Below are 15836 nucleotides of genomic sequence, written 5' to 3'. Positions count from 1 at the left end.
ACGTTTGAGGAACGGTTGCAATGTCATTGAGAGCATATACAGAGGTAAAAACTGACCAGTTTTAGGAGTTTTTGTAGCAAATTCCTGTCACTGGCTGTAGCCAACTTGAATGAGGACTGGCCCCAAGAGGACTCCACCTCAGGGACACAAGTGTAACAGAACGTTTCGCAGGCGGAGGATTAAGTTCCCATAAGGCTTCAGAAGTGAAGTGACTTTGGCCAGTTACCAATGCAGAAGTTTCAGAGTGAGGAGCAAAATTAGAAAACCTGACAGCTAAGTGTAAAGCGACAAGCTGTGTATTTGTGCCTCACTAACATAATCGAGCAATAGGACGTTGGTCAACTGGACCGTGGAGAAGTTTTGCACCTAAACTTCAGCACACATTTCTCAGTATGGCGGACAACGCAGCACTCTCTTTCCAATCCCAAGTTATTTGTGAAATATTGGTCTACGTATTGTCTCATAAATATTTGATACAAAGTTCAGCAATAATAAGGCCATTAATCAATTCTTGAAAATAAACCAATAAAATTCAACAAAGGGAAACATTCTTTCCACAGCATCCAAACAGTGGAAAGGACCTGCAGGTTTGGGCAGTTTTCGTTTTACCAGAAAAAGAAGTCTAGAACTGAGCCTTGACGCAAACACTTGATGACAGGCTTGGCTGATGACAGCAGATGTTCGGATTTGACACGCTGCACTCTGACAGAACAGCATCAGCCTCAGAACCAGTAGGAAGAGGGTTCATACACAATCACACAACAATACTTTGCAATTTATTGATAAAAAGACAAAGCACTGCTTGGAGTCAGGTATATAAAAATACAGTTGTATGGCCTTTTGTTTGTCTGAACCACTCATTTTAACATGCCATTAATTCTGAATTGTTAATAAAAGTCTGTCAGGGGCTTAATGATTGGCTTTATCATCTAGTTTTTTTTCATGCCTTGTCTGGATTGCAAAGCTTTACCAAATGATTCATCAGGTTAACCACTGTGTTCACTTGCTGCTGTGAAGTTCTCTCCATACTGCTGAGGCAGTTAAGATGTATGAATGCAATAATTCATCCATCCATCTTCAGCCACTTGTCCATATTGGGGTCGCGGGGGGGCTGGAGACGATCCCAGCTGACATCGGGCGTAAGGCGGGGTACACCCTGGACAGGACACCAGTCAATCACAGGGCATGCAATTATTTATTCATACAAATCAAATGCATATCTTAAAGCCCCTGAACAACCACACAGGTGTTTTCAGTTATTCTGGCTGATTAGACCTCTGCTCGGGTTGAAGGTTGGCGGGCTTTGATGAAAATTTGATGGAAATTTATGAAGTCATAACCACCTTTATCATTCTACCAATAAGAATGATAAAGGTGTACTTTGTCCCGCCTTAACAGGTGAAACAAAGCTAACAGGAGACTCAGGAAGATGTCAATCAATCACAGTAGACACACTTAGGAAGTCCTGGGAATAGGTCTAATCAACCAGTTAACTGAAAACACCTTTGTGGGTGTTCAGGGGCTTTAACATTCATTTCTGCAGGGCTCATGGGAGTTTTGCATCGTCCTGAAAGTTTTCACCAGAATCCTGTTGTCATGTTTGTGGAGAAGCACAGCCTGAAATGAAAGGGTTTTAGACAGGTTTCCTGTTCAGACTGATCAAGAATTAAGTTCGAACCAATTATGCAGAGAGAAGATTCCTTTTCACTACATGTGCGCATAGCAACCCTTACTCGCTCATCTATTAATCAACATCTAGTAAGAACAACTTGTATTACCTATAGAAAGCATATTGCTCTTCACCCTCTTTAATAATATCCCAATGAAAAACTGCACTTTACAAAGTATAGCCAAAAGCAGTGCTGGACATCACTGTATGTGCTACTCTCACCTTTGACAACATCGCCCCCTGCTGGTTTTAAACTGCACATGAGGACACATGATTCGCTTTACATAATTATTTTTCTTTCGCAGTAGGGCAACTTGAACATTTGCTGTTATGGCTCACAATTATCAATATCACAGTATACTGATGACACTGCTTCTCACTTGAATATATGATGTTAAATGCATGATGTGATCTAAAATACATCACACAACACAGGTGGTCAAAGAGGGAATAATAACATATAACATTCTATCATGATGCATGTAAATTTTGACTAATCAACCCCCCCCCCCCACAATACAATTCAAATGGCATTGTGCTGTTGTAAACTCTTAAGCAGCAGATATAAGCAACTGTGCTCTGCTGAAATACAATATTATTTTTAAAAAAAATCGAATTTGATGCGTTTATCCTCTGTTTGCCGTGATGAATCACCTCTTCAGCAATGAATGTGTCCCTGCAAATTATTTTTGATGGGGTTTGAAAATAATAATAAAGTCTACACTGCCCTACTCTATTTTCTCTCTACTCTACCTCGGTTCTCAGTGAGAGATTTTTACCTAGAGGCTTGAAACTTTGAACTATTGCAAAATTTATTAGCACTTATGACAACATGACAAATAGCACAATTATCTGGTTCATCACAATGTTTATCATCATCCATCCTATGATTGCAGAGTCATTATAAAATTGACCTCTATAAAGCAACCTCAAATAGAAACTATTGATTATTTTCAACATGAAAGCATACAGGTCTTCCCAACTGTCCCCATGTAATATATAGAGTAACAGGGCAGATGCAGCAATCACATTAAAACCTGCATCATCATAACAAAAGTCCACAATCTCAGCTAAATATAAATTTTATTTTATTTTATATTTTTAATTTAACATATAAATGCTAAAATCTTATTTTATTGAAAGATCTAACTTACTTTAAAGCAGATATCTTAGTTGCTCTTCTGTATATGGGGTTTGACCTTGCTACTGTAAATTAGCAATGAGTAGTGAATTAGGATTCATATCAATCCTTCATTGATACTTCTCAAAATAAGCCAGAGAAATGCAATATGAAATACTTTATTAACTCACACCGAAAAGTAAGAGACACATTTCTGTAGAACAAACAATTACTCCTAAACTTCTAGGAACAAAGTCAACAGAATAGACTTCAGAACAGGATGAGTACAGTTATATATATTTTTTTTTATTTGCCATCTGATAAAAAGCTTACTGAAACTGAAAGATCTAGTCACATATTTGTATTTGTTGAAGACAACAGTCTGTCCAGTATTTGTCATAAACATACATTATATTATTCTATATGTAGTACATTTTAAAAGTAAATATCATAAGTAAAATCAATGAAAGCATGGCACATAGTCTGTACTATCTAAAATTCTTGATTTCACTTTGGTTTTTGAGGTAAATACTCCATCAATGTATTTCCAGTATTCCCTGTAATTAAAAGTAATCCTGGGGTCAGACCCAGTAAACACATTGAAATAATTTTAGAAACTTCAAGCGTACTGGGTCTACACTAGATAGCTATCATCCTTCTTATAGACCCAGTAGCAACATGACATGCATGCACATCTGATGTTTGGCTCAAACTAATCATTTCCACTGACTAGGTTTTCCCACCTTTTGTACAAATGAAAGGTGCGTTCATTGGCTCCAGTGAGTCATCATCAGGTATCAGCTGTGCAGACTGCCTGTGGATAGTCCCACGCTGTCGTTCTGTCCCTCATCCTCCGCAGAGTCTTCAGAGCTGTTTACCACAGCAGCACTGAGAGAATGGAGCGCCTCCAAAACAGACATGAGTCTCCCTGACAGGAAACAGACAGGCCATTGGTTAGATCAGTCATTTCTGTGTAAATGTTAGAGGGGTCTGATGCATTAGCAGTTAGGACACTACTTACCGTCTGCAGGTACTTGGACTTTTGTCCCCACAGAGCAACTACTCCCTAAGGGTTTTTCTCCATGTTCTCTGGTAGCAGCAGAGTTTTGTAGAGCTGTTGTGGGACCTCTTCTATACTCACTTGTCAGCCCTCTCTCAGCAACAGTGGCCTGCAACAGATTCAGGTCATAGGAGGTCATCAGCAGAAATGAAGAGACAACATGTTCCACAACTGCTTTTTAAAAAAAGTCTTACCAGCAGTAGTTTTTCTTTCACTGTCTCCTTCAGTTGTTTATTCTGGACTTCCCTCACTGTGTGTTGTTGGATTTCTCTCATCTCATCCTGTTTCCTTGCTGCCTCTTTCTCAAACTGTCGCAAAGTCATAACTGCCAGAGACAAAACAGGCGGATCAAAAGCCACAGGGGAAATGCCCCTATACACTGTGCAAACAATTCCAATCATATTAGATTGCAGTCCGCATTACAGATATGACTTCATCCCTGTTTGTTTGGCTGCTGTGGGCTGAGGTGGCATGGTGCTAATCCTGCTACCTGCTTTGGTGTGCTCTCTCCTGGCAGTATTGACTTGAACCTCCATCTCTCTCAGCTTCTCAGCACAGCAGTCCTCAATCTCAGACACTCTTTCCTGCAGGGCTGAAAAGGAAAAACAAATGCACCATTGCTCAATACAGTCTCTCATACTGATTAACAAAGTCTTATGCTGTATTTGTACGTACTTCTGGGAATAAACTGGATTTTATTGCATCTGCAGATTTTCACAGACATCAAGACCTAGCTTGTGACAAAAATGTTCATCTTTTCTTTAAATAAAGACACAGGTATATACAGTGAAGCAAGTTAAGACTTGGAATTTAAAGGAAATCAAACCCAACAGTGTGTTTTGATGTTTGCATCAATTAAAGCACATATAATAAATATTTTTACATTGTCATGTATATGAAAGGAGTTAATCATAATAACAAACCCACAGAGAAAATGATCGCCTGAATCTACAGATCCCCTCTACTTTCAGGTCATTGATTTTGGGGGTTTTTTGGCCCACAACTTTACTGTTTTGTTTCACTGACTGTATGGTACATATCCGGCACCAAACGACAGACAGACAAAATTAGCTGGTGAACATGGTGGAGAGTTTATAAGTTAAAGAGACAAGTATTTCCCTCAGGAGTAGGTGTAGAGTAAGACATCGCTAAAGGTAGAGAGAATATTGGACTAACATTAATTAGGTAAACACAAACCCAACAACCGGTGAATGCTAATGTTGCTACTGCTGGATGTGTGTGAACATGGTAAAACGTGAACAAACGTAAAACGTGACAATATGCCAGCTGTGTTTACAACTTTTTTTTTTTACAATTTTTCATGTCTGTCTCAAAACAAAAGTTAGGTTCCCAAATTAACATTGAAACAGGTTTTGGTTGTTGTTTAATCTGGTCATTAGAATATCCCTCCCTTAAAGCACTTTCAATGTCAGTGATGAGGACAAAATCCATATTACAGAAAGCAAACCCGGTTTCAATTTACATATAAGCTGCCTGAATATTGTTTTAAGAAAGATTTCAAAAAATTGTGTCCCTGTCCCTAAATGCAGGTTTAAACCTAAGAAGTTTCCCAAGTGGCCAGGTTTAATCCTTGAACCTACTGGGGGAAAAACGTAGTATGGAAATTCTCCCTGATCGACTACAGTCAAGGTGCTCTTGAGCATGTCACTTAATCCCTAACTGCTCCAGTGAAGCTACAGAGTAGACCGGAGTGGCCAGGTGTGGATATGTGGAGGCGTTGACGAAGGGCATTTCTCAGTGAGCTTTCTCCTTTCGGTGAGCTTTCTCTTGATAAGTCAGGGCTGAAAAACAGTCATGGGGCTCAAGGTAGCCGCTGCCTCACCACGTTTGCTGAGCTCCTGCTGGCTGAGCAGCTCGGAGCGGAGTTTCTCCAGGTTGACCTTGGTCTCCTCCAGCTGGGCCTGAATCTGCTGCAGGCTCTGCTCGGCCTCCTCTCTGCCAGCCACAGCCTGCCGAATCTCCTCCCAGTTCTGCTCCAGCGCCTGCTGCTGCTGCAGCCTCAGTTTGCTTTCATCTGAGGAGGATGTACGAAGGTAAACTGAGACACATACGTTGACAAAACATGGACATCAAATAAATAAACAGATAATGTAATATAATAAAGGTTTTGTGGTAAAGATGCTCACACTGTTCTTTTAGATCAGCCAGAGCTTTCACGATGAGCTCCGGGGTTCTTTTGAGCTCCTGTGTGAGCTTGTCTCTCTCTTCACACACCAAACTAAGCTCTGTCTGGAGGTTTGCGATGCTGCAGGGAAACACAGACAAGATGGAAGAGCAAATAAAAGAGCAGAAAGTCAAGCAGAGAGGTGGAAAAGCAACAGCAGGCTGTACAACAAAGGTGGCAAAAAAGGCTTTGCATTCAAATGTCATAATTTGATATCGTGCCTGATATCAGAAACACGCATATTATTATATCAGCATTAATATCACTTTATTGATTTCAAACATAATACCCTACCCCATTTCCAACCTAACAAGGATGAAAACAAATATTTTCATGTTTGACCACTTCTTGTTTTTTGTGCATGTTTTGTAACGCAATGTGCCTTTATTTCGACAATATAAACATTAAACGTATAATAATATTTTGTGTTAATTATTTTAATTAGTGCTGAAAGGTTTTGAAATAAAATGAATAGTCTCATAATTAAAGCACTCCATATCTGACCAGTAATGATTCATTTCAATCACTTAACAAGTAAAAGTACTAAAACATCTGTTGTTTACATCTTAAAAAATGCAAAAAGATGCTTGACATTCTTCATCCCACATCTAAATTTGAGTTCTTTGGGTTTTCTTCTCATTTCAATCACTTAACAAGTAAAAGTACTAAAACATCTGTTGTTTACATCTTAAAAAATGCAAAAAGATGCTTGACATTCTTCATCCCACATCTAAATTTGAGTTCTTTGGGTTTGGGGGCTGTTAATCAAAATATGTAAGCACTTTTAAGACATTACTTTAGGCTCTGGATTATCCACATTGTGCATTTGGCATCATTTTTGCCATTACATAGTAAATTATTGTGATCAATTCATTAAAACATATAGCTGGTCGGTAGTTACAGACTAATGAAACACCCCCATTGTAAAGACCTCTTCCAAAGCACACATATTCAAAAATATTTTTGAAAAATACACACACACACACACACACACACACACACACACACACACACACACACACACACACACACACACACACACACACACACACACACACACACACACACACACACACACACACACACACACACACACACACACACACACACACACACACACACACACACACACACACACACACACACACACACACACACACACACACACACACACACACACACACACACACACACTAAATTATTTATCATGCATTCAGCATTTATCATGTCTGTCTAGATGCATTCATCGTGTAAAAATCAAATACCTGTCAGCAGCTGGTTCTGTCTGTTTACTGGCCTGCTGTACTTTCTGGAGAGCCACCCTCCTCATGATCAAACCTGAAAAACAAAAACCTTGTGACATACTTTCTTTACCAGAAGTATGCAATTCATCACTCCAGTATCACTGCACCTTGGATTGTCTCCACGCGTCTTTTAGCAAAAGTTAGCCTCTGGGTCAAAATGTTGAGTCTTGCTTGAGCTGCGTCCACTCCTGCCACTTTGCTTTCAAATGCCAGACTGAATCTGTGAGGTACGCCAAAATGTGTAAAATACAGCATTAACCGTAATCAAACTTTGAACAATGGCAAAAGCAATTGCTTTTTTTTTTGTTCCTTCTATTATTTTATTTTTTTCATTCAGATAAACGTGTTTACCTATGCACTGCCTCTGTCAGGATTTTCAGTTCTGCCTCTTCTTTCTGGCTCTGTGATTTTAGCTGTGAGTTTTCCTTTCGCTCCTGGGCCAAGTCGTCTTTCAGTGCCTGGGAAGAAAATCACACATCTATTATTGATTATTACAGATTAAAATACAGTATCGTACACGACTATGATACTCAGTTTTGAATGTCTTTGGCTCAGCTGCTGTTCTTAAAACCTCAACTGCTCTTGGAACCTAGCAAAGTTTTAATATAGTCAGCATCCTCTGCTGTGGTAAAAAGTGTTTATCACTTTTCTAAGCAGGCCCAAATCTATTGTGCATCATCAAACTTTCAGACAGCTGCGTAAATAGCATCACTTGCTCTGGTACTAACCTCTTTTTCCACTCTCTCCAGCTCCAGCTCAGCTATCCTGTCATCTAGACTGTGTTGGAGCACAGTAGCCCGGTGCTGCTCCTGCTGGAGCTGCTGCTCTATAAATCTCACCTAAAACACAGCAGTACAGCACCACACTTAAAATACAGTTTAACACACAGTGGAGAGACTTGTACTGTGGTATATTAATAGATGATGGTTTTCATACTTTTGACAGAAGTTCATCCTTCTCTCCTCTTAGTTCAATGTCCTTTGAGCGAAGCTGGACACATAACTTGAACACTTTGTCTCTCCAGAGCTGAAGCACTTCTAAGCCTTCAGATCCATTCTTCACAAGTGGGTCTGTTGAGGTCTATTGAGACACACACACACACACACACACACACACACACACACACACACACACACACACACACACACACACACACACACACACACACACACACACACACACACACACACACACACACACACACACACACACACACACACACACACACACACACACACACACACACACACACACACACACACACACACACACACACACACACACACACACACACACACACACACACACACACACACACACACACACACAATTAATGCATACAAATTAGCCTTGATGTTTTCCATAGCTTTCCTAAACAATGACTGCCTTTTCCTTTCATACTATATTCACAAACCATCAGAGAAGAGTTTTCTAAAGTCTCTGCTCTCAAATGCGTCACTACGCAGTGGCTGTCTAACCCCCTCCTACATCTAAAGAATAGTTAGTTAATTAGCAAGCTAATTAGTTAGTTTAGTTTAATTTGAGTGTCGTGTCCTTTCTGTGCAAACACACTGCATGTACACATCTGTACAATACAGTTAAAGGGCGTGTATATTTTATTCTTTTCAATGGTAATATAGCTGTAGCCTATTCTATGTAACACATGAATTTGCCCAGTGTGGGATCAAAAAGATAATATCTTATTTAACTTATCTTATTATGTCTTATGTCAAACATCTGGCTCTTCCCACATGGGATTACAAAACACCATCACTGTACAAAACATACATCTTCCGGTAATATATATATATATATATATATATATATATATATATATATATATATATATATATATATACACACACACACAGTATATACACAAAAGAAAAATAATCAACAATAAATATCTATGTTAGAAAGTCCTACTATATTCTTTCAAATAAAATATTTGAAATAATAGGTTTCAAATGAAAGACTGCATGTACACTGAAAGAATTGTTACAAAAATACAGTTTATCTGATAAAGGGATTTTTCCCTCATATCACCTGTTTTCTCCAAGTACCTACCAGCTAAATGTTTCATATGTAAAAAAAAACCAAAACAACTCAATCTTGTCCATCACCCATAATTATAAAATAAATCTGTTTTTATCTTACTAAAAAAAAGTATTGCACAGTTTCCAATAAAAGGGGCAAAAGAAAACAAGTTGACATTTTATTTATCAGTCAAAGTTTTCTTCTTCCAGGCGGACATCCTGTCCAGTTTCAACAGTAAGTGGTAAAATACCAAAAAAATATCTCAGCTGGGCACATATTTGCATATTTGCTTTTTAGAAATTATAAACAACATAATTCTAAGTGCAATGTCCATATTTTATCATCCTAAATTTACAGTTTTGGTTTAGTCCACAAATCATCAGCCCATTTCTCCTTATACCGAGTCAACACATTTCCTCTGAACATACAAATGTTGAGCATTTCGAAATTGGGGAATGCCCCACCAAACCCATAGTTAAGAGAATAATGTGCACACATCTGCTGACAAAGAACCAGTCATTTGTTTGTAGATATAAATATCTTTGTTGTCAGCCTGCTTTCAGCCATATCTATTAACTGATTCCATAGTTTTGCATTTGTCTCCACAGTTTGGCTGCACAAGTTAACATTCTGGTACAGAGCAAAAAAACATTCTGGCTGGTTCGTATTTCTTTCAACCAATCACAATCGTCGTGGCCAAATAGGCAGCCAGTGGCAGGCTTTAATCCAACAGTTCACATCTCAGACTCCCAATTCTATAAATGTGCTATACATATCTTCCAGAAAGCCTCACATGGTTCCCAACCAATGTCACCGACTATAGCTAACTTTGGTGGATATCTTATGGCACTGTTTTGGACTGATTCACACACAGAAGTATGTGGAAGGCCCCGAACTTGAGCAGAGTAATCAGGACGACTACCCATCTCAAACAACCTTCAAGTTGACAATTATTCCAAACTAACCACAACTGCACTCCAAAAATAAAACAAGAAGTCAAAAAGATACTGTCATATTGTATTTACAAAACATTTGGATAGAACACCTCAGGTGAAATGTTCAACCAACTGAATTACTCTTGCAGGGCTTTGCAATCATGTCAAGTGCAGCTCCTTCATCAATCCTAAACCCTGTGGTCAGCTATGGAAAATAGTTTGCGGGAGCATCTTCATAGTCCATGAAATGCATCCATACTTCATATTTTGAGATACAGCCTAAAGACAACAATACACAATGATAGATAGCTGTTGGATCTCCATAGGAAGCCTGCAAGCCACCTCACCATGGCCCTCATTTATCAATCTTGCGTGAAAAACGGGCGCAGATCTGAGCGCAGAATTGGTCGTGGGACAGGACTCACGTGTGATTTATGAAACATTCGTATCGGACCAATCTCAGCGTACGAATGAATTCGATCGTCATTAACATATTACGCCCTTAAATATTCCTGGTTCGGAGGCCTCGCCCACTGAGGTCAAACAAAGAGATAAGGAAGACAGGGAAGAAAAGAAACTTTTCCGACACAGAGATCGGCATCCTGACATCCGACATAGAGCAAAATAAAGATGTGCTTTTTGGCAGTATTAAGAGTGGAATAAAAGGGGCACATAAAAAAGCTGTATGGAAAAGAATAACGGAGGCAGTCAACCCGAAGCAGCGCTCCACTGTGACCCGTGTGTGCGTGTGTGTGCACTGCTGAACCTGCGCTCCTGCTCTGTAGCGGGGTTCGCCAGCGGGGTTATTAGGTATTCCGTTAGAGGATAACCTTTGTCGTCTCGAAGAACCATTCCAAGATGTTAATCATCTGATACCTTGTTTGCTTTAATGCAATTTATCGAGGGTAGCCACTAACCGAGGAGATGACTTTGGCTCTGCAGTGCGCTTTCCTTTTCATTCATTCATCTTCAACCGCTTGTCCCTGTCGGGGTCGCGGGGGGCTGGAGCGGAGCTGTTTTGAAATATAAAAGAATCGTGTGTCCCCCCCTGGCCACCACGTTTAAAAGCGACAGCTTGGCATCACAAATCACCTGTACATTTATCGAGTGGTAGTTTCTGCGATTGATGAATGCGTAATGATTGATGGATGGTGCCTTCAGACGCACATGAGTAGGCCTACAATCAATTGCTCCAACCACAATTTAAATTTTTTTTATTCGTTTTAAGAATCCGTTTTGATCTGTTCTTAATATGTGACTGCTTATGCTTAATGACAGCTGAGGTTTGTAAATTATTTTTAGCCAGATTTTGCTGTGCTGCACCTCAAATAAACAGGCTGAAATGTGCGTACACGACCTCAGACCAGACGTGAGATTTGATCGTAGCTCCCGCTCGCGTCCAAATTAATAAATGCCGGAGTTTGCCAGGAAATGGTCGTACGCACGTTTTTCTGCCGTACGTTCGTTTGATAAATGAGGGCCCATGTGTTATCAGCATTCGCTCGTATCATGCATTACTATGTCACACTCACCTTCTTTACTATTTTCTCTTCTTGGAGGGTGAGTATCTCACTCACAGATTTAAACCTGACTGTCAGAAGCTCTGTGGTCATCTGAAGAGCTGCTTTCTCTTTGTTCAGTCGCTATAAAATGGACATATTTTCCGTTTTTTAAAAGTATACAGAATGGGATGAATTGTTATACATGTTAACTCGTAAATTTAACACTCATTTGACCGACAATTCTTTCTTTAACCTGCTAAAAAGAAAAAGATATTACATTTTTTTCCCCCATGCAATTACTTTACAGCAGGCAGATTGCAATCAATACTGTATAAACTGTCTTCACCTCAACAGCTTCATTTAATTGTTCCTTCTCTCCTTTCTCTGGGGCAAGCTGACCGATGTAATTTCTGAGGCTGTGCAGCGTTGTCGATTGTGTCTCAAAAGCTTGTCCCATTTGGCTGAAAAATAAACAACAACACCCCCCAAAAAAGTCAGTGAATCTTATTACAAAGTACTTTAAATGTTTAGCTCTCTCTAGTCTTTAGATTTAATGTGGCACCTTAAATGTTCTTTCAGCCCATCTTTCTCAGTAGATACCTCCATCAGAGTGCTTTTTAGCTGCAGTACTTCTGAAGCCATCGATTGAAGTCTGTCCTGTAGCTCACAGTTTGTTTTTCTTGCTGCACCCACCTCGTCGTAGTGGGAAGTATTTAACTGTTGCAGCTGAAAGTGCTTTCAGACACAAATAATGATGTGAAATCTTACTGACATGTTATCATGATTTCACTGAAATTACTGAAATAAGTATGTACTAAGTTTATGATGGTTAAAATTTCCTTGCAGATATTTGCCACACACCTCCACCTCCTGCTTTTTCTGCATTTCCTCCAATTGCTTTGACAGTCTAAGGGTCTGCTGTTTGGCCTCCTCTTCAGAATGTAACCTGTCCATTTCTGCCTTCAGAGCGACCTCCTGGGCTTCCTCTTTGCTCCTTGTTAAATCCCTCCTCAGCTTTGTAATTTCCTCACCAGACTCTCTCTTTAGTCTTTCAAGCTGCAAGAAACAAAGATGTTAAGAATCTTCATACTAATCATAGTGAAACTTGCTAAATCAAAAATGTTAGGTGACTGTAAGCTATTATTAAGACAACAACAATATCTTAAAGGTATCAAACTACAAACTGAGAAAATGAGTTACAAGATGTCAGTAACTCTCAGGAGATCTTGGTCCACAACATCAATGTTGAAATGAAATGTTTTGTTAGTAAATAGCATTACCTGTGAGCTTATTTTCTCCTTCTGTGCACAGCTGTGAGTAAGCTCCATTCGGATTTGGCTGAGTTCAGCCTTAGCCTTAAGTAGCTCTTCATGCATTGCTTCCAACTCATGTGTCTGTCTGTTGTACAGAGGTTGTTCTGTGTTAGGTTTGTTCAAAATGATTCATCATTTATCTCTGAAATGTTTAGTTACAAATAAAAAGTAAAATAACTAAATTGCATAACATGTGCATATCTACCTGTTCAGGGTAGTGTCTCTGTCTCTCATCTCTTCTCTGTGTCTCCCTGCAGTCTCCTTAAGTGCCTCCATCTGCCCCTTCAACCTCTCTGCTTCAGCCTTGTGTTTCTCTGCCTCCAGACGCCACTCTGACTCCCATCTAGACCACTGCTCATTTCTCTCTGCAAATCTGAGTTTGAGGAAGAGGAGCTATTCATGTACCCAATATGCCACGTAACTGACAGACAATAATGGTATTTCTGAAATATAAAACAAACTGTGGGATACCTTGCCCTATGGTCGGAGGGGGGATCCACAGGCATCCTTCCTCTTATGCCATCTCCTTGTAACATTATGATCCTCTGATTCTCCTTCCTCAGTTCCAAGATTTCCTGTTGGGCCTGAGTGATGGCGAGCCATGGATTGGTAGGACTGGGATCCCCTGATAGTACTGAAGGTACTGAAGTTATGCCTGGGTTTATCCAGGAGATGGGTGGTGGTGGCCCTGTGATTTGAATGCCTCTGAGCGCTCCAGCAGACTGGACGCTTGATGCGAAATGCGATGGGGGTACCAGGTCCTCCTGAATATTCCCTACATAAAATTAAAAAAATGTTTATCTGTGTGCATGCCTTAACTAGGCTCACTTTCTTTTAACGTTAGTCGTCTGCCAATGTTATATCAAACTTTATTGATTTCCACTATGTAAAGCTTGTGTTTAAATGTTTATATGGACTTGCTCCTCGGCCTCTCTGCAAATACATTAAGGGACTACAGAGCTGCAGCGGATCCATCAGAGGAGCTTCAAGTGGCAACTGTAAAGTTTCATTCTGCAAAACATATTTTGCTCAGACAGCTTTTTCTGTGAAAGGAGCAAAGTCCTGGAACTTGCTACCTGATCACTTAAAATTTACTGCAAGGAGAGTTTTAAAGAGAGTTACCAAATCCTGGTTATTCAGCAACAAACTTGTACTCATGTCTAGTTGTCTGTAGCTACTGTATGTTACTACTCAATGTGTTTTATTGTGTCTTTTTGTACTTGGTTGATCTTCTTTTTACCTTGTGCTTTTTTGTTTCACGCTGCACTCAGTTTACCTTCTTTTTACCTCACTGTTTTAACCTCATCTTTTTTTTACCTTGTGCTTTATTGTACTGTTTACCTTCTTTTTACCTCATTTGTTTTAATCTATTCATTCACAAAAGCTGTTCTAGGGACGTGTGGTGCAAATTAGCATCCACTATAGGCATTATGATACTTGCATTGGCTAGCTGTTCTCTGTTTGTCTATATACACTGTATATATCCTTCTCAAATAAACGATAAATTAATGAATTAATAAATGATTCACAGTAACAATCCAATAATTACATTACTACTGGACTTTCAAGAAAGTTACCACGATACCCATGACAACTCCCGTCCCCTAAATACAATAACTTACTTGTAATAATATGTTAACGTTTAAGCTGACAAATGTAGACTAACTTAGTTTTGAGTGTTAAGTTAGCGGGGTAACATTGTTGGTCTAACGTTAGCTAAGTTAGCATTACCTTGAACATTTGCTTGAAGTTAGGACACAATATAAACCCAAAATGTGGCTAGAACAAGAAACTTACTCGGAAGTGCTGGTGAGGTAAAGTCAGTGGGTACTATGAGTCTTTCATTGCCCACGTTATGTCTATCCATGTTCAACGCATAAGCTATCACTGGAGGTCATAAAGTAGCGTAAACATGAAAACAGTCCGGGGTTGTTTGCTTGCTCTTTTCGCCTTTATTCTCCCGCGAGTCACGTCAGTCGTGGTTGCCTTAGTTACGGGTTACAACGGTAAGCGGAGGAGCTCTTGGCCTGGGCTATTTGAGCTAACTAGCCAACTTTTCGGTTGGCGTATCTGTTAAACTGCAACTTCCTAAAGCAGCCTGACAATTATGCATGTTTATAAAGTTAATATAAATGGCATGTTTCATCGAACATAACTCCCTCAACAACCGCGCAGTGCATCACGGGAAAGTGGAAGGAAGGAACGAGTCAACGAGATGTAGGTATTTTATTTTTCCTGAGCTATGTCTTGCAGGGTGTTCACCTTCGGGCTGCCTTTACATCTCGCCTCCACTGCAAGAACCCTGCATTGATGGTGAACACACTGAGTAAGGTACATAGTTCAAGTAATTTATCAGAGGAAGAAACAAGGAGTCTATATACTGAGATTATTCAAAAGACAAAACAGAGGATGAATATAATGTTCCATTCACAATGAGAGAGTTAAGAAATGCTTTGGGTAGGTGTAAGAACTCTGCTCCTGGCAAAGATGAAATATGTTATAGCATGTTAGGACATTTAAGTGAAACAGGAATTCAGAAGGTTTTACATTTATTTAATAAAGTATGGGAAGAAGGAAAGATCCCTCCAGGATGGAAGGAGGCAGTTATTGTTCCAATAAGAAAACCAGGAAAAGATGCTAGTAATCCAGCTAATTATAGGCCAATAGCTCTAACTTCTCACTTAGGTAGCTTAATGGAAAGGTTGGTGAAT

At 39.6% G+C, this 15836-nt stretch overlaps 1 protein-coding gene across 1 annotated transcript; it reads right to left on the bottom strand.

Annotated features, from left to right (window-relative positions):
- Positions 1 to 3404: 3404 nt before the first annotated feature.
- Positions 3405 to 15077, bottom strand: cchcr1 (coiled-coil alpha-helical rod protein 1). Its single transcript, XM_083927463.1, has 19 exons — positions 14923 to 15077; positions 13597 to 13900; positions 13331 to 13498; positions 13093 to 13210; positions 12674 to 12868; positions 12375 to 12547; positions 12159 to 12273; positions 11843 to 11953; positions 8275 to 8418; positions 8067 to 8177; positions 7690 to 7796; positions 7446 to 7558; positions 7300 to 7372; positions 5997 to 6115; positions 5693 to 5884; positions 4340 to 4441; positions 4044 to 4174; positions 3811 to 3958; positions 3405 to 3717 (listed from the first exon to the last, which is right to left on the bottom strand). Exons 1-19 carry the CDS (start codon positions 14990 to 14992, stop codon positions 3587 to 3589), a joined length of 2625 nt encoding a protein of 874 aa, XP_083783589.1. The 5' UTR covers positions 14993 to 15077; the 3' UTR covers positions 3405 to 3586.
- Positions 15078 to 15836: the final 759 nt, after the last annotated feature.

The sequence above is a fragment of the Echiichthys vipera genome (assembly GCF_963691815.1).
Source record: "Echiichthys vipera genome assembly, chromosome: 14".
In the NCBI taxonomy this organism is placed as follows: Eukaryota; Metazoa; Chordata; class Actinopteri; order Perciformes; family Trachinidae; genus Echiichthys; species Echiichthys vipera.
The sequence above is the reverse complement of the archived record's forward strand: the minus strand, read 5'-3'. Positions and strand labels throughout refer to the sequence as shown.